The sequence below is a fragment of the Pleurodeles waltl genome, chromosome 9 (assembly GCF_031143425.1).
Source record: "Pleurodeles waltl isolate 20211129_DDA chromosome 9, aPleWal1.hap1.20221129, whole genome shotgun sequence".
NCBI lineage: Eukaryota > Metazoa > Chordata > Amphibia > Caudata > Salamandridae > Pleurodeles > Pleurodeles waltl.
Genome location: NC_090448.1, coordinates 407,036,544 through 407,063,968, shown reverse-complemented (window position 1 = coordinate 407,063,968; position 27,425 = coordinate 407,036,544). Strand labels below are relative to the sequence as shown.

Genomic DNA, 27,425 nt, shown 5'->3' with positions numbered 1-27,425 from the left:
TTATCTGATTGGTTAATGCTGGAGTTTGGTCGTTTTTTTGACATAAGGACTTGGATAGATTACTTAAAAGTAGAGCTGTAAGTTACTGCTATTATGTCTTTGGGGACATTGTCTTTTCTAAGGTACCGGGTACTTGCATCTTTACGACGGGGAATGATTTAAGCATGTGAATCTATGAAAGTTACAATACTGGAGTAAAGTGTATTGTAAGAGAGACGTAGTGTGAAAGTGGCTGAACGGATGTAGATGAAATTTGGCAAGAATATTTATTATGGAGGAGGAAGGGTAATTTCTGCTGTATATTGGTTAAGTACTATTAAAGTTATAAAACTGTTAGTTATATAGTGGGCCATGGTATACTGCTGTAATGTCATGGTATACTGCTGTATATGCCGATCACAAGCCAGTAAATCATTATCTAATGGCTGCATTTACTAAAAGGCAGCCATGTAGTTTTCATTACACTTTGGCTGTGTTCTGGGTTACGGTCCTAGATATAGGTAAGTAGTAGGTTTAATTATTGTTCCCTATCTATTTCCACTATATTAAACTGGTAATAGGAGGGACAATGTATTCATATTTTTGTATAATATTTTTTTAAAAAGGTTAACTGTACCACACTAATACCTACAATGTACTGCATTAATTTTTTTTGTTTTTAAAATCTTCAAATACACTGTAATATACTATATTTGTGTAATTCAGTGTATTTTTAACTTGTTTACATATTTAATTTAAAAAAACGTTTTTTAAGTACCGTTGTACATCCTAGGTGCCACTGTTTTAAAAAACATATAGACACTAATAAATCATTTTTCCTACCCATTACCACTTTAATAAAGTGTTTAGTCTCGCATTTGGTACTATTGCTATACATGATGCCATCATTCCCAATAATTTCATGACAAATCTTACTGTGTAAGTTTGGTTGACCAGCATTTGTGCTATCAGGTATTGAAAGGCTTGTATCCTTTGTGGATTTGGGTATGATAATGCTGTTTGGGTATTGGGAATTGCACCTAGATAAGGTTGAATTTGCGCTGGTTGAAGATGAGATTTCTGGCAATTGATTGTGAATCCTAGTGTGTGTAGGGTATCTATTGTTTATTGTGTGTGTTGTTGGCATTGTAGAATGGTGCTGGATTTTATTAACCAATCGTCTAGATAAGGGAAGACATGTATGTGGTGTCTTCTGAGGTATGCCGCTACTACATCTAGACATTTTGTGAACACTCTTGGTGCTGTTGTTACTCCAAAGGGTAGTACTTTGAATTGGTAGTGGCTGACTGATATTACGAACCTTAGGTACTTGCGGTGAGTTGGATGTATGGGAATGTGGAAGTAAGCGTCTTTTAGATCTAACGGGGTCATGTAATCTTGTTTTTGTAGCAGGGGAATGACGTCCTGTAAAGTGACCATGTGAAAATGTTCTGATAGGATATACGTTTTGAGAGGTCTGAGATCTAGAATGAGTCTGAGAGTACCATCCTTTTTTGGTATAAGGAAGTATAGCAAGTATATTCCTGTCCCTTGCTGTGAAATTAGAACCATTTCTATTGCCCTCTTGAGTAATAGAGATTGTACCTCTTTTTTTTAGTAGAACAGTGTGTTCTGGAGAGAGTCTGTGAGAACAAGGGGGAATGTTTGGTGGAGTGGAGATGAGTTCTAGGCAATACCATTGCGGATAATTGAAAGTACCCACTGATCTGTGGTGATGTTCTGCCAGTGAGAATGGAATTGTTGCAGTCTTCCTCCCACAGGAGATGTATCGGATTGTGGGATGTTTGGGAAGTTATTGTTTAGTGGGTGTGGAAGCACCCTTTGAGGCTGTAAATTATCCTCTGGCTCTGACATTCTGTCCTCTGTAAGAACCTCTAAATTACCCCCTTGAATAGAACTGTTGTGGTTGTTTTGGATGGGAGGTGGAAGCTTCTGCAGTTTGGGATTTAAAACCTCCCCTAAACTGTGGTTTCCAACAGGAACCCCGAAAAGGTGTGGTATAAAGGGCTCCCATGGCTTTTGCAGTATCAGAATCTTTCCTGAGTTTCTCAATGGTAGTGTCTACCTCTGGTCCGAAGAGATGCTGTTTATCGAATTACATATTAGGCACCGCCTGCTGTATTTCAGGTTTAAAACCTGAGGACCTTAACCATGCATGTCGTCTGATTATGATGCTAGTATTAATTCCTCTAGTTGCAGTGTCAGCTACATTTAGAGCAGACCTAATCTGGTTATCTGTAATAGCCTGACCATCTTCTACAATTTGCTGTGCCCTCTTTTGGTGTTCCTTGGGTAGGTATTGCAAGAATTCTTGCACTTCATCCCAATGTGCCCTGTCTTATCTTGCCAACAGGGCCTGGGAATTGGCAATACGCCATTAGTTGGCTGCCTGTGTTGCCACCCTTTTTCCCACAGCATCAAATTTTCTACTTTCTTTGTCAGGGGGAGGGGTATCCCCTGAAGACTGACTATTAGCACGCTTCCTGGCTGCACTGACCACAACAGAATCTGGTGGTAATTGTTGTGTGATGTAGATTGGGTCTGTTGGTGCAGGCTTATATTTCTTGCCAATCCTTGGAGTTAGAACCCTAGCTTTAACTGGTTCTTTAAATATGTCCTCTGTGTGCCTAAGCATACCAAGAAGCATTGGTAAGCCCTGGTATTGTTTATGGGTTGAGGACAGTGTATTAAAAAGAAAATCTTCTTCTAAAGGTCCGGCATGCATGTGGACACCATGGTATGTAGCTGTCCTAGATATAACTTGGTTATAAACCGTACTATCCTCTGGTGGGGATGGTTTAGTAGGGTAGAGATCTGGATCATTGGATGGTATAGGATTCGAATCATACATGTCCCATGGGTCTACCGTGTCTCCCTGTGAATAAGTATGGGAGTGTGATGGTGATGGTAGTGGTGGTGGAGTGATAGATGGTGGTGAGAAAGAAAGCTGCAGTGTATGTGGTGGAGAAAGCTGAAGAGGTATTGGCTTTACCTTTCGATTTTAATCTTTTGCTAGTGGTGGGGCAGTATCAAGAGTTTCTTGAAATGCTAGCTTTCTTTTAGCATGGGGAGGTGGAGAAGCAATAACTTTCCCAGTCTGTAAGGAAATGCCTTCTTGGCATGATTACCCCCTGACTTTTTGCCTTTGCTGATGCCAAGTTATGATTTGAAAGTGTGCTGAGGCCTGATAACCAGGCCCCAGCACCAGTGTTCTTTCCCTAAACTGTACCTTTGTCTCCACAATTGGCACACCCTGGCATCCAGGTAAGTCCCTTGTAACTGTTACCCCTGGTACCAAGGGCCCTGATGCCAGGGAAGGTCTCTAAGGGCTGCAGCATGTCTTGTGCCACCCTGGGGACCCCTCACTCCTCAGCACATGCACACTGCTTGCCAGCTTGTGTCTGCTGGTGGGGAGAAAATGACTAAGTCAACATGGCACTCCCCTCAGGGTGCCATGCCAACCTCACACTGCCTATGGCTAAGATAAGTCACCCTTCTAGCAGGCCTTACAGCCCTAAGGCAGGGTGCACTATACCACAGGTGAGGGCATAGGTGCATGAGCACTATGCCCCTACAGTGTCTAAGCAAAACCTTAGACATTGTAAGTGCAGGGTAGCCATAAAAGTATATGGTCTGGGAGCCTGTCAAACACGAACTCCACAGCACCATAATGGCTACACTGAAAACTGGGAAGTTTGGTATCAACCTTCTCAGCACAATAAATGCACACTGATGCCAGTGTACATTTTATTGTGAAATACACCCAGAGGGCATCTTAGAGATGCCCCCTGAAAACATACCTGACTTCCAGTGTGGGCTGACTAGTTTCACCAGCCTTCCACACACCAGACATGTTGCTGGCCACATGGGGAGAGTGCCTTTGTCCCTCTGTGGCTAGTAACAAAGCCTGTAATGGGTGGAGGTACTTCTCACCTCCCCCTGCAGGAAATGTAACACCTGGCGGTGAGCCTCAAAGGCTCACCCCCTTTGGTACAACGCCACATGGCATCCCAGCTAGTAGAGATGCCCACCCCCTCTGGCCAAGGCCCAACTTTTTCCGGCAAGGCCAGAGGAGATAATGAGAAAAACAAGGAGGAGTCACTGGCCAGTCAGGACAACCCCTAAGGTGTCCTGAGCTGAGGTGACTCTGACTTTTAGAAATCCTCCATCTTGCAGATGGAGGATTCCCCAAATAGGATTAGGGATGTGCCCCCCCTCCCCTCAGGGAGGAGGCACAAAGAGGGTGTAGCCACCCTCAGGGCTATTAGCCATTGGTTACTAACCCCCCAGACCTAAACACACCCCTAAATTGAGTATTTAGGGGCCCCCAGAACTGAGGAAAATAGATTCCTGCAACCTGAAGATGAAGAAGGACTGCTGACCTGAATCCCTGCAGAGAAGACGGAGACACCAACTGCTTTGGCCCCAGCCCTACCGGCCTGTCTCCCCACTTCGAGAAAAACTGCAACAGGGACGCGTTCCCCAGGGTCCAGCGACCTCTGAAGCCTCAGAAGACTACCCTGCATCTAAAAGGACCAAGAACTCCTGAGGACAGCGGCCCTGTTCCACAAAGACTGAAATTTGCAACAAAGAAACAACTTTTAAAGGACTCCACGTTTCCCGCCGGAAGCGTGAGACTTTCCACTATGCACCTGACGCCCCCGGCTCGACCTGCAGAGAAACAACACTACAGGGAGGACTCTCCGGCGACTGCAAGCCCGTGAGTAGCCAGAGTTGACCCCCCTGAGCCCCCACAGCGACGCCTGCAAAGGGAATCCAGAGGCTCCCCCTGACTGCGACTGCCTGTTTCAAAGAACCCGACGCCTGGTAAAGATACCACACCCGCAGCCCCCAGGATGTGAAGGATCCGACCTCCAGTGCAGAAGCGTCCCCCAGGTGGCCCTCTCCCTTGCCCAGGTGGTGGCTACCCTGAGGAGCCCCCCCCTTGCCTGCCTGCTTCGCTAAAGAGACCCCTGGGTCTCCCATTGAAACCAATTGCAAACCTGACGCCTGTTTGCACTCTGCACCCGGCCGCCCCTGTGCCGCTAAGGGTGTACTTTTTGTGCTGACTTGTGTCCCCCCCGGTGCCCTACAAAACTCCCCTGGTCTGCCCTCTGAAGTCGCGGGTACTTACTTTCTGGCAGACTGGAACCGGGGCACCCCCTTCTCCATTGAAACCTATGACCTCTGCACCTGACCGGCCCTGAGCTGCTGGTGTGGTAACTTTGGGGTTGCCCTGAACCCCCAATGGTGGGCTACCTTGGACCCAACTTTGAACCCTGTAGGTGTTTTACTTACCTGCAAAACTAACCAATACTTACTTCCCCCAGGAACTGTTGAAAATTGCACTGTCTAGTTTTAAAATAGCTTATTGCCATTTTTGCTAAAACTGTACATGATATTGTGCTGATTCCTAAGATACCTGAGGGAAATACCTTTAATTTGAAGTATTACTTGGAAATCATGAACCTGTGGTTCTTAAAATAAACTAAGAAAATATATTTTTCTATATAAAAACCTATTGGCCTGGAATTGTCTTTGAGTGTGTGTGTGTTCCTCATTTATTGCCTGTGTGTGTACAACAAATGCTTAACACTACCCTCTGATAAGCCTACTGCTCGACCACACTACCACAAAATAGAGCATTAGAATTATCTCTTTTTGCCACTATCTTACCTCTAAGAGGAACCCTTGGACTCTGTGCATGCGATTTCTTACTTTGAAATAGTGCATACAGAGCCAACTTCCTACAGTCTCTTTGTGGATTTGTATTCTTCTCTGCTTGTAGTCCATAACCTCCAAAATTGGTTGGATGTCAGATTCCTCTATTTGATGTTCAGAGATTGTTTTTGTGCTCTTAGAGGAATGTTCTGTGGATGTTTTGAGCATATGTTTCCTTTGGGTCGAAAGTCCTGTTTCTTCCGTATAGGATGATGTTTTCGGCTCTGAAGTGGATCCGAGGTTTTTCGGTCCCGAAGATATTAGCCGAGGTTTCGGCTCCAAAGCCGAACGCATTAATTTTGGATCCGAAGATTGTAGGCGTTGGCTCGGTTCGGATGTTGAGGTTTTTATTTTCTTGCTCGACTCCGAAACCGAAACAGGCGTGGCCTGTTGATGGAGTGTTTTGGCCATTTTCTGCGCCGAACCCAGGGGCTGGTCGCCGATTAGTTTTTTTTCGGGTGGAACCATGGCTTGCCAGCAGTGATGCACCCAAGGCCTCGCTTGATTTTTTAAATGTGGGTGTAGGGGCAGTTATACTCACACACTGCACCACTGTAATTGGCTGGCTGTCGTCTTCTGATCCTTGTTCGGAGTCGGAATCAGGGATAGAAACTGCCGCCTGTGCCTGCTCTCTTCGAGGGTGTTGGTGGACTGTGTGCTTCTACGCCATCTCTAGTCTTTTTGCCCTTTGATCGCGTAGTGTTTTCTTCGATCGAAACGAGCGTCAAGCTTCACAATCTTCCTCACGATGTTCAGGAGAAAGGCTAAGATTACAGACCAAGTGCTGTTCGGTATAAGGAAATTAAGCGTGGCACTGAGGACAGAATCGGAATGGAGTCGGATTCATCAGGCTATGGCGCAGTAGGCCCGAACAGGCTCAAGAAGGGCGCAAGCACCCAAAACAACGTTTTCTTGATCCCAACGGTACTATTGGATCGATTGCAGAAGAAACCGCGTTCGAAAACAATACCAACGGTATGAGAAAAGGTAATATATAGCTTCCGAATCGAAAGTCTCGGAGCGAGAGGGAACATGTCCGAACCCGACGGCGGAAAGAAAACAATCGAGTTGATGCCCACACACACACACATATATATATTGAAAATGTCACTTACCCAGTGTACAACTGTTCGTAGCATGAGACGCTGCAGATTCACATGCTGTGCACTGTTCCTGCCATCTAGTGTTGGGCTCGGAGTGTTACAAGTTGTTTTTCTTCGAAGAAGTCTTTTCGAGTCGCAGGACCGAGTGACTCCTCCCTTTCGGCTCTATTGCGCATGGGCGTCGACTCCATCTTAGATTGTTTTCCCCGCAAAGGGTGAGGTAGGAGTTGTGAGTATACTAGAGGTGCCCATGCAATGGAGTAGCAATGTATGTACATAGTGTGTATTAAAATCATAATTATTTATATATTTACAATTTTCATGCAACTAAAAATGGCTACAGGCTTCCAGGGAGGTGGGAGGGCGCATGTGAATCTGCAGCGTCTCATGCCACGAGCAGATGTACACTAGGTAAGTGACATTTTCCGTTCGATGGCATGTGTAGCCGCAGATACACATGCTGTGCATAGACTACAAAGTAGTAATCTCCCCAAAAGCGGTGGTTAGCCTGTAGAAGTTGAAGTTGTCTGAAATAATGTTCTTAATACAGCCTGTCCTACTGTGGCTTGTTGTGTTGCTAACACGTCTACACAGAAATGCTTAGTAAATGTATGAGGCGTAGACCAGGTGGCTGCCTTACAAATTTCTGTCATTGGTATATTTCAAAGAAAAGCCATTGTGGCGCCTTTCTTTCTAGTGGAATGTGCTCTTGGTGTAATGGGTAATTCTCTTTTAGCTTTAAGGTAACATGTCTGAATGCATTTAATTATCCATCTGGCAATGCCTTGTTTGGATATAGGGTTACCAGCATGAGGTTTTTGGAAAGCTACGAACAATTGTTTTGTTTTACGAAATTGTTTCGTTCTGTCAATGTAATACATTAGTGCTCTTTTTATGTCTAATGTATGCAAGGCCCTTTCAGCTACTGAGTCTGGTTGTGGAAAGAAGACTGGGAGTTCCACAGTTTGTTTTAGATGGATTGGTGATATGACCTTTGGTAAGAATTTTGAATATGTACGGAGAACCACTTTATGTTTATGTATTTGTATAAAGGGTTCTTGAATAGTAAATGCTTGTATTTCACTCACTCTTCCAAGTGAAGTGATGGCTATTAGAAAGGCTACTTTCCAAGTTAGAAATTGGATTTCACAAGAATGCATGGGTTTGAATGGTGGGCCCATGAGTCGTGTTAATACAATATTAAGGTTCCACGAAGGTACTGGTGGTGTCCTTGGGCGTATGATTCTTTTTAGTCCTTCCATAAATGCTTTAATAACTGGGATTCTAAAAAGCAATGTTGTATGTTTAATCTGCAGATAGGCAGATATTGCAGTGAGATGGATTTTAATGGAAGAGAAATCTAGATTAGACTTTTGTAAGTCTAGTAAATAACTTAAAATGTCTTGTGTGGAGGCATCTAGTGGCATAATTTGATTAGTCTGACAGTAGCAAACAAATCTTTTCCATTTGTTTGCGTAACAATGTCTTGTTTTAGGTTTTCTCGCTTGTTTAATGACCTCCATACACTCTTGTGAAAGGTTTAAATGTCCGAATTCTAAGACTTCAGGAGCCAGATTGCTAGATTGAGCGATGCTGGATTGGGGTGTCTGATCTGTTTGTGTTGTGTCAACAGATCTGTTCTGTTTGGTAGTTTGATGTGGGGTACTACTGATAAGTCCAACAGTGTTGTGTACCACAGTGGCGAGCCCAGGTTGGTGCTATGAGTATTAGTTTGAGCTTGTTTTGACTCAGTTTGTTGACCAGATAAGGAATGAGCGGGAGAGGGGGAAAAGCGTAAGCAAATATCCCTGACCAGTTGATCCATAGAGCATTGCCGTTGGACTGAGGGTGTGGGTACATGGATGCAAAGTTTTGGCATTTTGGGTTTCCTTTGGTTGCAAATAGATCTATGTTTGGTGTTCCCCAGCGGTGGAAGTGATCCTGTAGGATCTGGGGATGTATTTCCCATTCGTGAGTTTGCTGTTGATCTCAACTGAGATTGTCGGCTAACTGATTCTGAATGCCTGGTATGTATTGTGCTATTAGGCGAATGTTGTTGTGAATTGCCCAATGCCATATTCTTTGTGCTAAGAGACACAGCTGTGACGAGTGTGTACCCCCAGTTTGTTGAGATAATACATTGTTGTCATATTGTCTGTTTTTACAAGAATGTGTTTGTGGGCTATCAGTGGTTGAAACGCTTTTAATGCTAGAAATACCGCTAGCAGTTCCAAGTGATTTATGTGAAGTAGTTTTTGTTGATTGTCCCATTGACCTTGTATGCTATGATTGTTGAGGTGTGCTTCCCACCCAAGCATGGAAGCATCTGTTGTGATAATGGCGTGAGGCACTGGGTCTTGAAATGGCCGCCCTTTGTTTAAATTTATAGTGTTCTACCATTGAAGCGAAGAGTGTATTTGGCGGTCTATCAACACTAGACCTTGTTGTTGACCCTGTGCTTGCATCCATTGTTTTGCTAGGCACTGTTGTAAGGGCCGCATGTGTAGTCTTGCGTTTGGGACAATTGCTATGCATGAGGACATCATGCTTAGCAGTTTCATTACAAACCTTACCGCGTAGTGTTGGTTTGGTTGTATGCTTGATCTTACATTTTGGAACGATTGGACTCTTTGTGGACTTGGAGTGGCAATTGCTCTTTGTGTGTTGAGTGTTGCTCCCAAGTATTGTTGTATTTGGGATGGTTGCAGATGTGATTTTTGGTAATTTATAGAAAACCCTAGTTTGTGTAGAGTTTCTATGAAGTATTGCGTGTGAAATTGACATTGTTGTTGAGTGTTGGCTTTTATTAGCCAGTCGTCCAAATATGGGAATATGTGCATGTGCTGTCTCCTTATGTGAGCTGCTACTAAGGCTAGTCATTTTGTAAATACTCTGGGGGCTGTTGTTATCCCGAACAGTAGCACTTTGAATTGATAATGTTTGCCTTGAATTACAAACCTTAGGTATTTCCTGTGAGATGGATGGATGGGTATGTGGAAATACGCATCCTTGAGATCCAGTGTTGTCATGTATTCCCCCTTTTTTAGTAAGGGAACTACGTCTTGAAGTGTTACCATGTGGAAATGATCTGATTTGATGAAGAGATTCAGTGTTCTGAGATCTAAGATAGGCCTTAACGTTTTGTCCTTTTTTGGAATGAGGAAATATAGTGAGTAAATGCCTGTTCCTTTTTGGTGATTGGGTACTAGATCTATTGCTTGTTTTTGTAACAATGCTTAGACCTCTATATGTAATAGGTCTAAGTGTTGTGGAGACAGTCTGTGCGGTTTTGGTGGCACATCTGGAGGGAATGTTGCGAATTCTATGCAATAACCATGTTGGATAAATGATAGGACCCATGTGTCTGTGGTAATATGTGTCCAATTGTGGTAGTATTTGGTTAGCCTCCCCCCCACTGGTGACAAGTATTGGGGTGTTGTGACATTGAAGTCACTGCTTGCTAGGGCTTGGTTTGGCGGGCTGGAATTTCCCTCTTCCTCTTGGGAATTGTCCTCTATAGGAACCACAACCCCCACCCTTTGGTATTGTGATTGATAGGTGGGTTTTGTTTGGGAGGTGGAAGGTTCAGATGTTTGTTGCCGAAACCCCCCTCTAAATTGTGGTTTCCTAAAAGTGCCTCTGAATTGTGGGGAGTAGAGTGCGCCCATGGCTTTGGCCGTGTCTGTGTCTCTTTTCATTTTTTCGATGGCAATATCGACTTCCGACCCAAACAACTGATGTTGGGTAAACAGCATATTTAATACCGCTTGTTGAATTTCTGGTTTGAATCCAGAACTCCGCAGCCATGCATGTCTGCGAATTGTTACAGCCGTGTTGACAGTCCGTGCTGCTGTATCTGCAGAGTCCAATGCGGACCTTAACTGATTGTTAGATATGGCCCGTCCCTCTTCAACTACTTGCTGGGCACGTTTTTGGTGTTCCTTGGGCAAGTGCTGGATGATGTCTTGCATCTCGTCCCATTGTGCCCTGTCGTGGCGTGCAAGTAGGGCTTGCGAATTTGCAATTCGCCATTGATTGGCTGCTTCTGATGCCACTCTCTTGCCCGCCGCGTCGAATTTTCTACTATCTTTGTCAGGTGGTGGGGCATCCCCTGACGATTGTGAGTTCGCCCTTTTTCTTGCCGCCCCTACAACCACTGAGTCCAGTGTGAGCTGTTGCGTTATAAACACTGGGTCTGTTGGGGGTGGTTTATATTTCTTTTCGACCCTAGGCGTTATAGCTCTTCCCTTTACAGGCTCTTGGAAGACCTGTTGTGCGTGCTTGGGCATGCCCGGTAGCATTGGCAGGCTTTGATAGAATGCATGGGTGGATGCCAGAGTGTTGAAAAGGAAGTCATCTTCCACTGGTTCAGAGTGAGTCGTTACGTTGTGGAACGTAGCTGCCCTGGCTAGTACTTGCGTATATGCTGTACTGTCCTCTGGTGGTGACGGCTTGGTTGGATAACACTCTGGGCTGTTATCCGATATCGGTGGATCATATAAATCCCATGCATCAGCATCATCTTGGGTCATCCCAGTCTGTGTGGGTGACATGCATTAACGGTGTTCCCACTGGTGAAAAATGTGGTGAGTGCAGAGGGGATGGTTGTGGTGAGACCTGTGGTGGTGGTGACTTGTCTCTAACCACTTTGGCCTTTGGTTGCATCTCTGTTTCTTGAAATGCAAGTTTTCTTTTAGATTTGAGTGGAGGTAAAGTCTGAATCTTGCAGTATCCTTTTGGATATGTAACCTTTGTTGTCTTTGATCAGGTTCCTCTATATCCAACTCTTGCTCAAATCTATGTCTTTCCTTGAGTTGCATGGAAAACCCTTGCTCCTCAGTGTATGAGGTTCGTTTCAGCTCCGAGGCCGCTTTTTCGGTACCGAAGTTTCTACCATATTAGTTTTTTCGGTTCCGAGGAGCTTTTACGGGGTTTGGTCGATTCGATTACTCAGTGTCTAAATTTTTCAGTGCCGGAATCTCGACCGGAGTCGGAAGTCTTCGGCAACTCTTTGGGCTTTTTCGGTGCCGATGTTATCTGGTCACCTTCCCTTCTGTGGGTTGAGCCATGGCCTGCTGGCGGTGGCGTCCCCATTGCCTTGAGTTTCTTGGTGTGACCCTGAGTCTGGGACGAGGTTTACTCACAGTTTGTTGCACCGTCGAGGGTCGTTCACTGTCGGATTCATCCGAGTCCGTTTCTTGGATGGATATTCTTTCTTCCTCCTCAACGTCGAGCTGTTCTTTCAGTTTCGACGCCATTTGCAGTCTTCTTGCGCGTCGATCTCTCAAGATTTTCTTCGATCGAAACGCTCGTCAAGCTTCACAAGTATTATCTCTGTGTTCGGGCGACAAACACAGGTTACAGACCCGGTGCTGGTCTGTATAACGATATTTTGTGTGACACTTAGGACAGAAACGGAAGGGGGTCTGGTCCATTAGTCTGGGACTACGGGTGTGGTCGGGCCGACCAGGCCTCGATGAAGAGTGGAAGCCCTGAAGGGCCGCCAAAGCGGTCTTGATGTCGGTGCCGATACACTAACACTAAACCTATACCGAACGAGAGCAATACCGTAGAATTTTCGATACTTTAGCTAACTTTCCCGATTCGAAATACGGAGCGGAGAGGAACACGTCCAAACCCGATGGCGGAAAGAATACACTCTAAGATGGAGTCGACGCCCATGCGCAATGGAGCCGAAAGGGAGGAGTTACTCCGGCCTGTGACTCGAAAAGACTTCTTCGAAGAAAAACAACTTGTAACACTCCGAGCCCAACACTAGATGGCAGGAACAGTGCACAGCATGTGTATCTGCAGCTACACATGCCATCGGACATATATATATATATATATATATATATATACACACACACACATACATATACATCCCCTGGGAAAAAAACAGTTAGTAAGTTATACTTCTAGGTGGTTTACCATAACTCTTCCTGCTCCTTTGAGCTGCAGATGACAACACACATGATACCACCAATGCCATTGAAACTGACATCATTGAACATATCACTGCTTGTCGGTTTTGTGTTCATAGTGTTGTTTGATTTTAAATGAAACTTTGGTTTAATTCTCTTATTTTGTGTTTTATTACCTTCTGTCTTTTTTTTGCTTTTGTTATCAGATTTGTTTCTTTTAACTAAGTTATAGTTAGCAAAAGACACAGGGCCTGATTCCGAGGCCGGCGGGCGGTGGTCGCCGCCCGCTTGGCGGGAACCGCCATATGGCCGCTCCGCGGTCGAAAGACCGCGGAGGCCATTCAGGCTTTCCCGCTGGGCTGGCGGGCGACCGCCAGGAGGCCGCCCGCCAGCCCAGCGGGAAACCCCTCCCCACGAGGAAGCCGGCTCCGAATGGAGCCGGCGGAGTGGGTATGTGCGACGGGTGCAGTTTGCACCCGTCGCGTATTTCAGTGTCTGGATTGCAGACACTGAAATACTTTGTGGGGCCCTCTTACGGGGGCCCCTGCAGTGCCCATGCCATGGGCATGGGCACTGCAGGGGCCCCCAGGGGCCCCGCGGCACCCCGCCAGGAACAGGATGGCGGTAGGGGGTGTCAGAATCCCCATGGCGGCGGAGGAGGATTCTGTAGGGCAGTGGTAAACTGGCGGGAGACCCTTTCTGGCCGCGGCTGAGCCGCCGCGGTCAGAATGCCCTTGGGAGCACCGCCAGCCTGTTGGCGGTGCTCCCGTGGTCGGTGACCCTGGCGGTCACCGGCCGCCAGGGTCAGAATGACCCCCACAATGTACTTCATAGGTCACAGCTTCTCCCATGTTGTTCTATTTATAGCTCTTTTTTTTTTTAACATGGTCTGTTGTGTGAGTTACAGCATTGATTATGAGCATTGCTTAGAATACATGGCAAATGTCAGTGGTTTTGCATGTTTAAGACGGAACCACACCTCAGGTTTTAACTGTTTTCTCTTTGAATATCATGTGTCATTCTATGCTGTAATTAATTTTCAACCTCTGGAGCAGGCAGTCAACAGCGTTCCATGCCTAGTGGGGGTTGCCACAGATTCTGGCCTCCATCTAGAGGCCAGGCCCTGCACCCAAACCACCACAGCCAGCAGACCCCCCACTGCATACAGTCTTGGGCCAGGTCCTGTGCCCAACCCGCCACAAGCAGCCAACTCCCGAAGCATGTAGGGATTGGACCACCCAATTTACTGTTTGGTCAGGTTTTGTTTGGGTGAGGGGGGGTTGGGGGGTTTATGGATCCTCATTTGGAACATTGGATCTTTATCAAACTGAATGTCCGGGCACCGCAGACCCAGATCAAGTTTTAATGACCAATATCTTGGTGAAGATTTATTTGGGTTCGCTGTACCAGGCCATGAAGCTTTACCTGGATCCGCTGTACATCTAAAGATCCATGGCACTTCCCCTGGTTCTGTAATACCCTTTTCAGACTACTAATCCAGGTCACCATTTTATGTGTGGCAGATCTTCAATTCGTGAAAAAGCACAACAAATCCTAGGACTATTACATTTTTTTTTAATCTCCCCAAGGGTCCTTTGATTTTGGCCTGGGGGTCAGGTGTGCCCACTGAAGCAGATATGTTCATTAGAAATGTTAATGCGAGTTTATGCATTTTGAACAACACAATATGTAGAAATAAATAACGTAGAAGAATTAATGTGCACGTATGAAATGTGCCCATGGAGAATGGTCACTAAGATTCACGACTTATATTACAAAGTGACTAAAATATGTGAAATGTTGAAAATGCGCAATAATGATGTAGTAATATGTCATATTGAGGTATATAGCATATGTTTTACATTATATTGTAGAGCTAACTTAGCCGAAGTTGTCGCCTAGTTTTGCCAGGCATTATGCAGAAGCTGAATATTAACGCAATGTAGAGAAGCTAATGTGCTGAACTGACCATAAACCGCTTGTTGTTTACTAAAGTCTGCTTAGTTAGAATTCTCTGTGATGAACCGACAGACAGGAGCTGATGGAATCAGAATTGTTTCAAGGACTGTGTAAAGTAGACGGGATGTACTTTCCCAGGACTCGAACAATGGAGACACTGACTGGAGAGGAAGATGCAACATTTTCTATACCTGATGAGCTGGATGATGATAATATCATACAGTGAACCAATCAACACCTTGAGAATTCACAGATTTGAAAACCTAAAATTATTGGATTGAGTCATAACTGGTGATAAATTGACCAATTAGGAATTCAGGGATAGTCTGGGCGACTTTGATATAATGTTGTGGCAAAGGGAGAAAACTTCAGAACTGATGGCAGGAGATGCTAGGTGTAGATGTTCAAGGAGAGACCTAATTCCGAAATTGATGCAATACCGGGGGAGAAGAGATTCGAGATTCTGTCAGTGGGTTCATGCTCTTGAGAGCCTGATGTGATGCTGATTGATTGATGACCTGAAGACGAAGACTGACTTTGTTGCTGATTCATACCGTGAATAGGTAGCTATGACAATGTGATTGAATTACCTTTTGTGCCTTTTCTCTCTAGGTACCAACTGTGCTGTCTAAATATTTTTTTCCTTCTCTTAGCCAGATGTTTTTCCAAATTCATGTTCTAAACTGTTTTTGCATGAAGTCCCACATGCTAATGCTAATCTGGACTAGATGAGGTTGCTATTCTGAGACGTTGACATATACAGTGACAATGATTGATGGATTGATTTGCTGAACTCTGCTACTCATGTTGACATATTCACCTTTGTTGTCTTATGATGAAGCATTAGAATGTATGTTTTCTCAAGTTCTGATTAGGTTATGTTATTGGTGGTCACTAATGAATTAATCTTGAGTTGATTGAATAAAGTTTAAGTGAATCCCATGAATTAGTACACTACCCAATAGGGAAATAAAATTGCTAAAAAGTACATTGAGTTGTGGTTATTCAAGAAATACTTGACGCTATTAACTGCTGATTAATGATTTGCTTAATGGTTATTGATTTGTGTATTGATCATTGATGACATTGGTTATAACATAGCAAGGATACTCCATGCGAATCAAAAGGTTCATCAACCTATACACGACCCCTTGTAAGTTTACTTACTAAGGACCGGACGCGCTAGCACCACCAATCCCTCATACATGGCCTGTCCATTCCGTCTGCAAGATGCGTGGGGCTCTTGCCCCACGTCCTGAAACAGCTGCCGCAAGTGAAATTTTTCTCTTGCAGCAGCCAATTAAAGCTCTCTGACCTGTGGTTCTAATTTTGGAACTGCAGAACTGAAACGGGCAACAGGAGAAAAGCCTCCCTCATCCAATCGGACTTCTTTGTTTTTTTAAATTTCTGGACTTAGAGAGAATCTGGGGATCTCAAAACACAGAATGTGTTAACCCTTTAAAGGTAGTGCAGTAGTTTTTTGAAATGCTTATATCTCTAACACTACTTAAAAGATTTATGACAAACCAACAGAAGCACAATTTGTGAGAACATTTTTGGTTCCATAAGGTTGTTATAAATCCATTCAGTGGTTTGACGTGCAGGCAAGAACAACATTTCTAAGGAAAGCTAAAATTTGCAAACAACTATTTACACAACCCACCACCCTTTAACTTTATTCCCCTGCAAGGACCCCCCTGAAAATTGACATTTAGAAGTTTAACTGACAGCGCCAAGCACATGCCACATTTCCTGCAAAGCTGTCCATGGAATCAAAGTTTAAAGGCAAATCGAAAATGTATTTTCAATAGAAAGTGTCCCTGAACCATAACTCCACAACAGTGACTATCACTGTGTAGTATACATGTCTAGCGATGTTCTGTTCTTTATGAGTTTTAGGGAGAATCTAAGGATGAAGTACCACACTACTTTCAGAAGGGTCTCGAGTGAAAATTGAACACCAACCAAGAAGGTGTGTTAAGGAGTAAAGCTGGGTGACACTTACCTCTCCATGTCCTCTTGCAGCCTTAGGTGTTCCTCCTCAAATGCTCTCTGCCGCCGAGCATCCGTTTTTAAACGTTCCTGCTCTTCTTTCAAGGACCCTTCCAGTTCTTCCAAGTGGGCCTTCTGAGCCAGCAGCTGGTTGTACCTACACAAGAAAGTAGAACATACTTTATTGCAAAGGACTTAAAACACAATATTCTGTTAGTCAACACCTTGTTTAACAGTTTTTGAGTTTTTTAGAGCATTTAGGAAAACTAGTTGAAATGTTTAAGCAAGATATGCCTTTCTGGGGGTGGCTGCATGCAAGTAAAAGTAATAATCAGTGGGAACTACTTGCAGCCACCAATCAAAATGCTTGATCACTCACTTAGTGACAGTCAGGAAGTGGGGGAGCCTATCAAACAGGGGTTAATCCGTTGTCTTCTAAGACACTGACAGCAAGGCATGGAGAAGAGACAGATTTCAAGAACAGCAGGGTTATAGCAGGAAGAAGGTGGCAATTAAATCCACACTTAAGAACCTTCTGAATAAAACAACAAAAATCATTGTACGAGTTTGCATAGAAACTAAGATTTGACAAAGTGTAACAATTTTCTACACACATACAAAGAATCAAACACTGTTTACTGCAATGCAAAGAACATTTTTATATTTTCAAGTTTCTTAAATGTGCATTATTCTACAAACATCTGGCCACTAATAAGTATTTACAAACTGCACACCAACTTGTCTGTGACCAATTAAGCATTTTTCCATGTGACTGATGTACTATTCAGTCTCTATGCAATATGCTATGCGCAGGAGGTCACAAGACCACCTATATCATGAATATTAATGAGGAAAGAGGCGATTGGCGAGGCCATGGGACTGGCTGTGAATGGTGGGATGGTGCCTACAAGGAACAGAAGACCACTATCCCTTCTTCAGATTTGAAAATTGTATGTTTGTTTTTTAAAGCAGCTTGTGTACCTTTAAGGGACAAATACTTCATTAAAATAGTTGTCTCTGTGTGACGACATTGCGGTGGATGAAACAGTTCCCTGAACCAATGTCTGCACCCGAGGCTGCCCAATACGATTCACAAAGGAAAAACTGTCCCCCATATAATTAGATACCACCACAAATTTGGTGTCAGTATTTGATCAACTGCTTCCAAAGCGTAGGTACATTATATTGAAATTTGCAATTATGACTGGATGCTCCTTTCATGCCCCCTCCAAGCTGTGGTCGGTTATGAGCTGAAGGAGGCATGTGGTGCACTACAAAACACACTAGTGTGTCTGTAATCCCTCTGATTTTGCAAATCACAGAGTTTGAAAAGACACAAGTGTTTCATACAGGCTAGGTGCAGGAGGGTTGGCAACAGAATGGGTGCTCCACAGGGCCATAGACAGAGATCCTTGTGTAGAGGGGTAAGGCATCCTTTCACAAAAGTAGGATATAGTATATAATCAAACCCCAGAGAAATTAACTGAAAGAACAGCAAGATTAAAGTGAAGCTATTGTTAGTGCTGGTTATAACAGTTCAACAGACGTTTAAAAAGCTTTATTGTAACAAAATACCTCTTTTTGTATGGCCACCTTCCAGTTTTTTTACTGATGTTGCTGGGTTTTCGACCATGAGAGTGCACTAAGGCCCGCTAACCAGACCTCAGTGTAAGAGCCCTGACACTAAAGTGTATGTTGAATTGACTGTAGCGAAATGGAAATGGCTAACTGACCTGTAAGTCAGTAGTAGACAGCACCGTGGTACCCAGGGCATGTACGTGAGAGGGGTACCCCAGGGCTTGCAGCACTGGTCGTGCCACTGTGGAGGTCTCCCAAAGTAAAATGAGTCCCCCAGCCCGCCACTGAGGACTGGTAGAGCAGTTGTACACTGCTAGCCCGACTTTGCCATTGAAAGCAATAGTAAAGCCACCACTTCCCCTGAAGATGTGTGTAAGTCACCCCTCTGGCAGGCTTAACATGTCCTAAATGCAGAGAGCAACATATGACACAGACAGGATGTGTACTTTATATGTCCTGACAGTACAAAGCCCAAAACTACCTCTTTTACTGTGGGAAGACTTGGTAGCCCAATTGGTGAGAATGAGGTTGCATGCTGACAACTCAGCTGTGCTAACTCCTGAACAGTGCGACCAAAAAGGGCATTCCAAACTATCAACTCATTACATTAAGTCCGACTTAAGTCAAAGTTAATGTTTGTTTCAATGTAAAGCTTTAGCAAAGCTGCCACTTTGTTGCATTTGAACATCCTGTGCCTTCCTGGTCACACATGGAGCTTGTTTCACAAGACAGCTCCGGCCCTTCAGGGAAGACGTGGCAACGACTCTCAGGAAGGAAAATAATGAGTGACTGCCGGTCAGAGAGGCGTCACTTCCCTTCTGCAGGAGGCCACTTGGGTTTTAGCCCCAAATTTCAGGCTTCAAAGGAGAAGCCATCTTTGAAGGGCAGATATGTAACACCAGGTGGAGGGCTGCCCCATTTTTTGGGCCAGACAGGTTGGCATTGGGGAGCAGAGAGGGGAAACCAGTTGCTAGACTGGTTTCCCCGGGAGCATGTAGCCCTGGGGTAACCAAACCCCAAGGGTGAACTAGTGAGGTCTTAACACAGAGAAGGGTCTAACCATCTTGGGGGTGGGCAGAATGGTGCATGCTGGGATAGCCAGATGCCATTCTCAACAAGAATTGGTACCCAGGAGGCAGGGAACCTTGTAGCCCATTGGCTACCAACCGCATCTTGCCCTGAGGGCTCTTTCTGAGCATAAGGGGGGCACTCACACCTCAGATCTCGACCAAGTTGGAAGAAGGATCGAAGCAGGACTGCCCCGATGCACCAAGGGACCAGCAAAGAAAGGCTGCATTGATGAAGTCTGCAACTGCTGCACCTGGCGGCTAACAAAGAAAGGGACTCCACAGCTCATAGAAGCCAAGAGACTCCAAGGGTCAACTGACTGGCCTCCTATTTGTAGCACAGGGACGCAACAGTGGAAGTTGCCTTCTGGGGCTAGTTAGTAGCCCAAAGTCTTCAAATAACTACCACCGCTGTGGTGCAGCACCAAGGACCAAGACCCGATGCACAGACTTTCACCTGACTTTGCTGAGCCCAGGTGTGCTGTTGGAGAGCTGCTGGGACCCTCAGAAGCGAGTTATCAACTCAGGAAGGTTTTTCCTGTGACCATGACACCAGGTGACTGGTAGTCCAGTAGCAACTGTACTTCGATCAGACTGGAGAGGACCTTATGGAACAGAACCTGCAACCAGAACTCCCTCACCATATTCAAGGACCAAGGGATCGCTGCAGGAAAACCTCCGGCCGCCACATCTCAACCACAGCATCCTTGGAGCATCATCAGCATCCTTCATCCCTTACAGTAGGATCACTCAATAAGAATCCATTGCATTGTGGATGATGTGTCTAGAACTGCTGAAGAACTGCTTCTTCTGTCTGCGAAGGTAACTGTTCTTGAGGACTTTATTGCCCCCCCCCCTCTTGAACTATCTCCCTGTTGGAGTTGGTCACCCATGTACCTGAAAAAAGTTTCTAAGTCTCTAATTTGTTGGCTTTGCTTACTCGCTGTTGAGTGAAAATGCTTTGATTTATTATTGCTTAAAAATCTATATCTCCAGAACTCTCTGGTGGCTCCTTTTCGTTCTAGAGTCTATGGGCCAGATGTAGGAAAAAATCAAATTGCGACTTGCAATTTGACATGCAGAAAGGTGTCTCAGACACCTTCTGCAACTCGCAATGGGGTCGCAAAGACCCACCTCATAAATATTTATGAGGTGGGTCGCAGTTTGCGACCCCATTGCGAGTATAGGCACTCGCTAACATGGAGGCCTGCTGACGTCAGCAGGCCTCCATGTTAGCGACCTGCCTTTTAAATAAAGTTTTTTTTTTTTTTTAAGTGCATCCCGTTTTCCTCACAGGAAAACGAGCTGCATTTCAAAAAATTCCGAAACCTTTAGTTTCGGAATTTTCAGGGCAGGGAGTGGTCCCTTGGACCACTCCCTGCCCTGAAAAAATAATATGGGGTCCATTCACAAAGGGGAAGGGGTCCCATGGGGACCCCTTCCCGTTTGCGAATGGGTTACCATCCACTTCAAGTGGATGGTAACTGCTACTCCATTTGCGACCGCATACGCGGTCGCAAATGGAATTGCATACCATTGCGAATCGCAAATAGGAAGGGAACACCCCTTCCTATTTGCGATTCGGAAATACATTTTGCGAGTCGGTCCCGACTCGCAAAATGCATTTCTGCATAGGAATCATGCATTTGCGAGTCGCAAACGGCAAATTTTGCCGTTTGCGACTCGCAAAGTGCTTCCTACATCTGGCCCTATATTCTTAGAAAAATACAGTCTACTTATTATAAATTGGTGTCAGGAACATCATTGCTTTTCCACATCATAGTCCTTTAACTCTCAGGATGTGGCCAAATAGTAGCCCTAGCAATGACTGACACTGAGACACTACGATTGCTATACATCCAGGTGTTTTCAGAAAATAATAAAAGATAATTGTAGGAAGTTGGCTCTGTATGTACTATTTCAAAGTAAGAAATAGCATGCACAGAGTCCAAGGGTTCCCCTTAGAGGTAAGATAGTGGCAAAAAGAGAATTCTAATGCTCTATTTTGTGGCAGTGTGGTCGAGCAGTAGGCTTATCAGAGGGTAGTGGTAAGCATTTGTTGTACACACACAGGCAATAAATGAGGAACACACACTCAAAGACAATTCCAGGCCAATAGGTTTTTATATAGAAAAATATATTTTCTTAGTTTATTTTAAGAACCACAGGTTCAAGATTTACAATCAATACTTTAAATGAAAGGTACTTCACTCAGGTATCATAGGAACTTTGAATCAGCAAAATAGCATGTACAGTTTTGGCAAAAATGTCAATAAGCTATTTTAAAACTAGACAGTGCAAATTTCAACAGTTCCTGGGGGAGGTAAGTATTGGTTAGTTTTGCAGGTAAGTAAACCACCTACAGGGTTCAAAGTTGGGTCCAAGGTAGCCCACTGTTGGGGGTTCAGGGCAACCCCAAAGTTACCACACCAGCAGCTCAGGGCCGGTCAGGTGCAGAGGTCAAAGTGGTGCCAAAAAAAAACACATAGGCTCCAATGGAGAAGGGGGTGCCCCGGTTCCAGTCTGCCAGCAGGTAAGTACCTGCGACTTCGGAGGGCAGACCAGGGGGGTTTTGTAAGGCACCGGGGGGGGGGACACCAGTCAACACAAAAAAGTAAACCCTCAGCGGCACGGGGAGGCCGGGTGCAGAGTGCAAACAGGCGTCGGGTTTGCAATAGGTTTCAATGGGAGACCCAGGGGTCTCTTCAGCGAAGCAGGCAGGCAAGGGGGGGCTCCTCAGGGTAGCCACCACCTGGGCAAGGGAGAGGGCCACTTGGGGGTCGCTTCTGCACTGGAGGTCGGATCCTTCAGGTCCTGGGGGTTGCGGGTGCAGTGTCTTTACCAGGCGTCGGGTTCTTTGAAGCAGGCAGTCACGGTCAGGGGGAGCCTCTGGATTCCCTCTGCAGGCGTCGCTGGGGGAGCTCAGGGGTCAACTCTGGCTACTCACAGGGTCGCAGTCGCCGGGGAGTCCTCCCTGTAGTGTTGGTTCTCCGCAGGTTGAGCCGGGGGCATCGGGTGCAGAGTGGAAAGTCTCACGCTTCCGGCGGGAAACGTGCAGTCCTTTTAAAGTTGTTTCTTTGTTGCAAAGCTGTAGCTTCTTTGGAACAGAGCCGCTGTCCTCGGGAGTTCTTGGTCCTTTTAGATGCAGGGTAGTCCTCTGAGGCTTCAAAAGTCGCTGGACCCTGGGGACGCGTCGCTGTTGCAGTTTTTCATGAAGTGGGGAGACAGGCCGGTAGGGCTGGGGCAAAAGCAGTTGGTGTCTCCGTCTTCTCTGCAGGGCTTCAGGTCAGCAGTCCTTCTTCGTCTTCAGGTTGCAGGAATCTAGTTTCCTAGGTTCTGGGGGCCCCTAAAAACTCAATTTAGGGGTGTGTTTAGGTCTGGGAGGTTAGTAGCCAATGGCTACTAGCCCTGAGGGTGGCTACACCCTCTTTGTGCCTCCTCCCTGAGGGGAGGGGGGCACATCCCTAATCCTATTGGGGGAATCCTCCATCTGCAAGATGGAGGATTTCTAAAAGTCGCAGTCACCTCAGCTCTGGACACCTTAGGGGTTGTCCTGACTGGCCAGTGACTCCTCCTTGTTTTTCTCATTATCTCCCCTGGACTTGCCGCCAAAAGTGGGGGCTGTGTTCAGGGAGCGGGCATCTCCACTAGCTGGAGTGCCCTGGGGCATTGTAACACGAAGCCTGAGCCTTTGAGGCTCACTGCTAGGTGTTATAGTTCCTGCAGGAGGGAGGTGTTAAGCACCTCCACCCAGAGCAGGCTTTTGTTTCTGTCCTCAGAGAGCACAAAGGCCCTCACCACACGGGGTCAGAAACTCGTCTCTCAGCAGCAGGCTGGCACAGACCAGTCAGTCCTGCACTGAACAATTGGGTAAAATACAGGGGGCATCTCTAAGATGCCCTCTGTGTGCATTTTTTAATAAATCCAACACTGGCATCAGTGTGGGTTTATTATTCTGAGAAGTTTGATACCAAACTTCCCAGTATTCAGTGTAGCCATTATGGAGCTGTGGAGTTCGTTTTTGACAGACTCCCAGAACATATACTCTTATGGCTACCCTGCACTTACAATGTCTAAGGTTTTGCTTAGACACTGTAGGGGCATAGTGCTCATGCATCTATGCCCTCACCTGTGGTATAGTGCACCCTGCCTTAGGGCTGTAAGGCCTGCTAGATGGGTGACTTACCTATGCCACAGGGAGTGTGAGGTTGGCATGGCACCCTGAGGGGAGTGGCATGTCGACTTAGTCATTTTTTCCCCACCAGCACACACAAGCTGGCAAGCAGTGTGTCTGTGCTGAGTGAGGGGTCCCTAGGGTGGCATAAGACATGCTGCAGCCCTTAGAGACCTTCCCTGGCATCAGGGCCCTTGGTGCCAGGGGTACCAGTTACAAGGGACTTACCTGGGTGCCAGGGTTGTGCCAATTGTGGAGACAATGGTACATTTTAGGTGAAAGAACACTGGTGCTGGGGCCTGGTTAGCAGGGTCCCAGCACACTTCTCGGTCAAGTCAGCATCAGTATCAGGCAAAAGGTGGGGGTAATTGCAACAGGGAGCTTTACAATAATACAAAATGTAAACACCACAGAGTAATTGAGGTAAGCTTTGTCCTCTGGAATCTGTAGCCTTTAAACATCCCATCCTCAGCCTGAAATTCTACATTAAAGTTTCAAGGTAGGCCCAGCTACCAATGCCTCTCTGAAATCCAGTCCATTTTAGACACAAGCAAATTCTAAAATAGCTTAGCCGCCTGTTGCAGTGATAAATGTGTATACAGCGGTCTCAAGGCAATGTAGGATAGCTTAGGTGGTTAATACATTTATTGCAGAAATCAGTGGTTGCTAGTCACAAGTTCAAATCATCATATGACAGATAAAAGGTTCTTGTTCTTGTTGCAGACAATGGCAAGTAATCTACCAGAAGTCAAGACTTCTCAAGGGGTGCTGCAGGGATACCAATATAATACATACAAATATCTGTATTCAACATGCATGGCATAACTGTGAATCCTTGTACGTTTTAACCAAATCTTTCATACAATTGCGTTTGTATTGTGATTTGTCAGTGGTGAATATAATTACACACATCAACCTATATAAGTACAATATATTACATTTCACTATCTCAAAAAAGGATCAAATATATATTTTTGTCCTTTATTATTTTTACTGTTCAAAAGAACACAGGCTTGCAGTATGAAAAGAAGTAAAAAGGCACCAGGTCACCTTCTGCTGTTTATTTCTAAAAGATTTACCAACAACTACATACTGTTGTATAAGGTAACCACAGAGTATGAAATGTTAGACAGGAACTTCTTCTCTGGAGACACAGAGGAGACATATTATGCAGAATTGCATAATTTACTTTGGCTGAAGGCTAATGGGGTGACATTCAGCCTTCACTTGCTTGCTGCGCTCATCATTCCAGCTGCCACCACAAGATGAGAATAGCAGTCTCTGCTATAATGTTGGATATAAAGCTTTATTGTTGAAACAGGTATATGGTAATGAACCATCTCTGAAACTCAAATTAGGCTCTCCTTATGGTGCTAAGATGAGCTCAGTGAATATAGGAATGAAGGTGGCATTTTCATAAAATGTTATTTTCTGTTTACATGTTTAGTAAAGGTTACATTTAGCATTTAGGGGGTCATTCTGACCCCGGCCGGCGGTGGAAGCCGCCGGCCTGGCTGGAACCGCCAGAATACCGCTGCGCGGTCAAAAGACTGCCAGAAGGCCGCCCGCCAGCCCAGCGGGAAACACCCTTCCATGAGGATGCCAGCTCCGAATGGAGCCGGCGGAGTGGAAGGGGTGCGACGGGTGCAGTTGCACCCGTCGCGATTTTCAGTGTCTGCATGGCAGACACTGAAAATCTTGGTGGGGCCCTGTTACGGGGGCCCCTGCAGTGCCCATGCCATTGGCATGGGCACTGCAGGGGCCCCCAGGGGCCCCACGACACCCCATACCGCCATCCTGTTCCTGGCGGCCAAAACCGCCAGGAATAGGATGGCGGTATGGGGGTCGGAATCCCCACGGCGGCGCAGCAAGATGCGCCGCCATGGAGGATTCCCCAGGGCAGCGGAAAACCGGCGGTACACCGGCGTTTTTCCGTTTCTGACCGCGGCTGTACCGCCGCGGTCAGAATGCCCAAGGGAGCACCGCCAGCCTGTTGCCGGTGCTCCCGCGGTCGTTGGCCCTGGCGGATTTTACCGCCAGGGTCAGAATGACCCCCTTAGTCTATTTTTAGAGTAGGTGCAATTCATACTATGCACACTGGGATAGGATTTTGATTTTAAAATAATTCTTTAAAATACACCCATTGTTTAATAGTGTTTTTGCATGTGCTCTACCTTAAAGATGGATCTGATTCCACTAACTAGCTCTGTGATTTATCATTGGTTAGATTATTACCAGAAACACATCTCACTTAAATATTGCTCAGTGGGTTGAGTGGTGGTTACAGTCCAACTGGCTTTGTGTCTTGGGTTGGCACATGACAATGCCCTTAGTACCAGGGTGTCCAGAAAGCTGAATTCTGGGCCCTACTCCGGAGGATGATCTAGAAAATGTATCAATAGTATTTACCTGTGCCCTCCAGTTGCCAGCAAGGTACCATGGGAACATTCGTACCTTAAGTGCCTGTCCAGTTTAAGATGAAGGATCAGGCAAGGCGGACCGCCTGAAAGGCTAGAGTTTGAGTCCTCCATAAGTGGGTAGATGTAGAGTGGGCTGATGCTGCCGGTATTTGAACAGTGAGCTTATGTCCCAGGGTGACTGTCTTCTCACTGTGGAACTGGAAGTGAGCTGTATCTGAGGTAGTGATCTGCCTACTTGATTTTTGGTGGGTGGCACTCATGGCAATAGGTTCCTATAGCCCAGTACATTGGCTGAAGTGGGACCAACGATCACTTAGAGACCAATTGGTTGGATGTAACTAGAAGTGATAATATCTTATCCCAGTAGATGGGCTATACAGAGAAGTGATGGTCCCCTTGAGCGCAGTACAAACAATCATCACCATTTGTTTGTATATGAAAGTTTGCATCCAGGTGTACTAAACCCCTAGAACCCAATATCAGTTATCCGCGGTAGTACAGAGTAGCTGTTTACCTGGTGGTCTGGAGGCAGAGATGCAGAGTTCGTGGCCAGAGGTCTCTCCAAGCCCTAAAAGGCAGCACCCTTATCCTGTCACTTTTTACCTAGTCCTTCTGGCAGGATGCCCTAGAGTGTCTGTTTAGGAAGGATCAAAAGACCTAGTTTTCAGTTGACCTAAATACAGTCACATTACATGGTTCCAATAACAGCCCTGTGACTCATAGACTGGGCAGCCTAAAGTTAGGCCCTATAGCAACCCAATACAAATGTTTACTAAGTGATGCCCCGTAGCTCTGACACACTACTTGCCCTGGAAGGTACAGGGAGTAAAGGAGGCGATGTTGATCCACATCATCACCAAATGCTCAAAAATGCATTTTAAACACAATGCCATCAAATATAATTATTTTGTCAAAATAAACTCTAAATTGTTTAAGAAAGAAGCCTTGGGTGGTGCTAGGAAATAAAGCTAGTTCCTGTTGTGCCTGCTTTCTCCGTAGCATGCAGGCAATATTTGTGGATCAGCTGTCTGCAGCACAACACCACTCTAAAATGGCACCTACAGAGACCACAATTTCGGGCAATATTCGAAGCCAAGATGGGCCAGCCTACACTCCATACAAAAAAAACTATCTCTGCCATTGTGGGCTAGACAGAGGAGTGAAAGGGCAGACTGGGTGTAAATCCCCCAATTTCCTCTTCAGGGGGACACAATGACTGCTTGGGATTTAGTGATGGGAGTATGGCTTGATGTTAGGAAGGTTCGGACCCCATCAATTTTCTTTTTTTATAAGTTCTGTCTCTGTCAGTTAGTCAGCTTTCTGCCCTTCTCCACTCCACCTCGGGAAAACAGAAAGACTGTTGGGGCTTTCCAGGTGGGGTTACAGCTATTTGCCAGGACAGACCAACCCACATCTCATTTTTTGAAAAAAAAATAACATCCCTGGTGTATAGTGGGCTTTCCACTATGACGCCAAGAGGCATACTT

General features: G+C 45.6%; 1 protein-coding gene across 1 annotated transcript in view; it reads right to left on the bottom strand.

The window, feature by feature from the left end:
• The window catches only part of LOC138259410 (girdin-like), a 632,998-nt gene that overhangs the window by 179,424 nt on the left and 426,149 nt on the right, over positions 1-27,425 (bottom strand). The window contains exon 21 of the mRNA XM_069207157.1: positions 16,713-16,856. Within this exon, the coding sequence (XP_069063258.1) occupies positions 16,713-16,856 (144 nt within the window). The remainder of the gene's footprint in view (positions 1-16,712; positions 16,857-27,425) is intronic.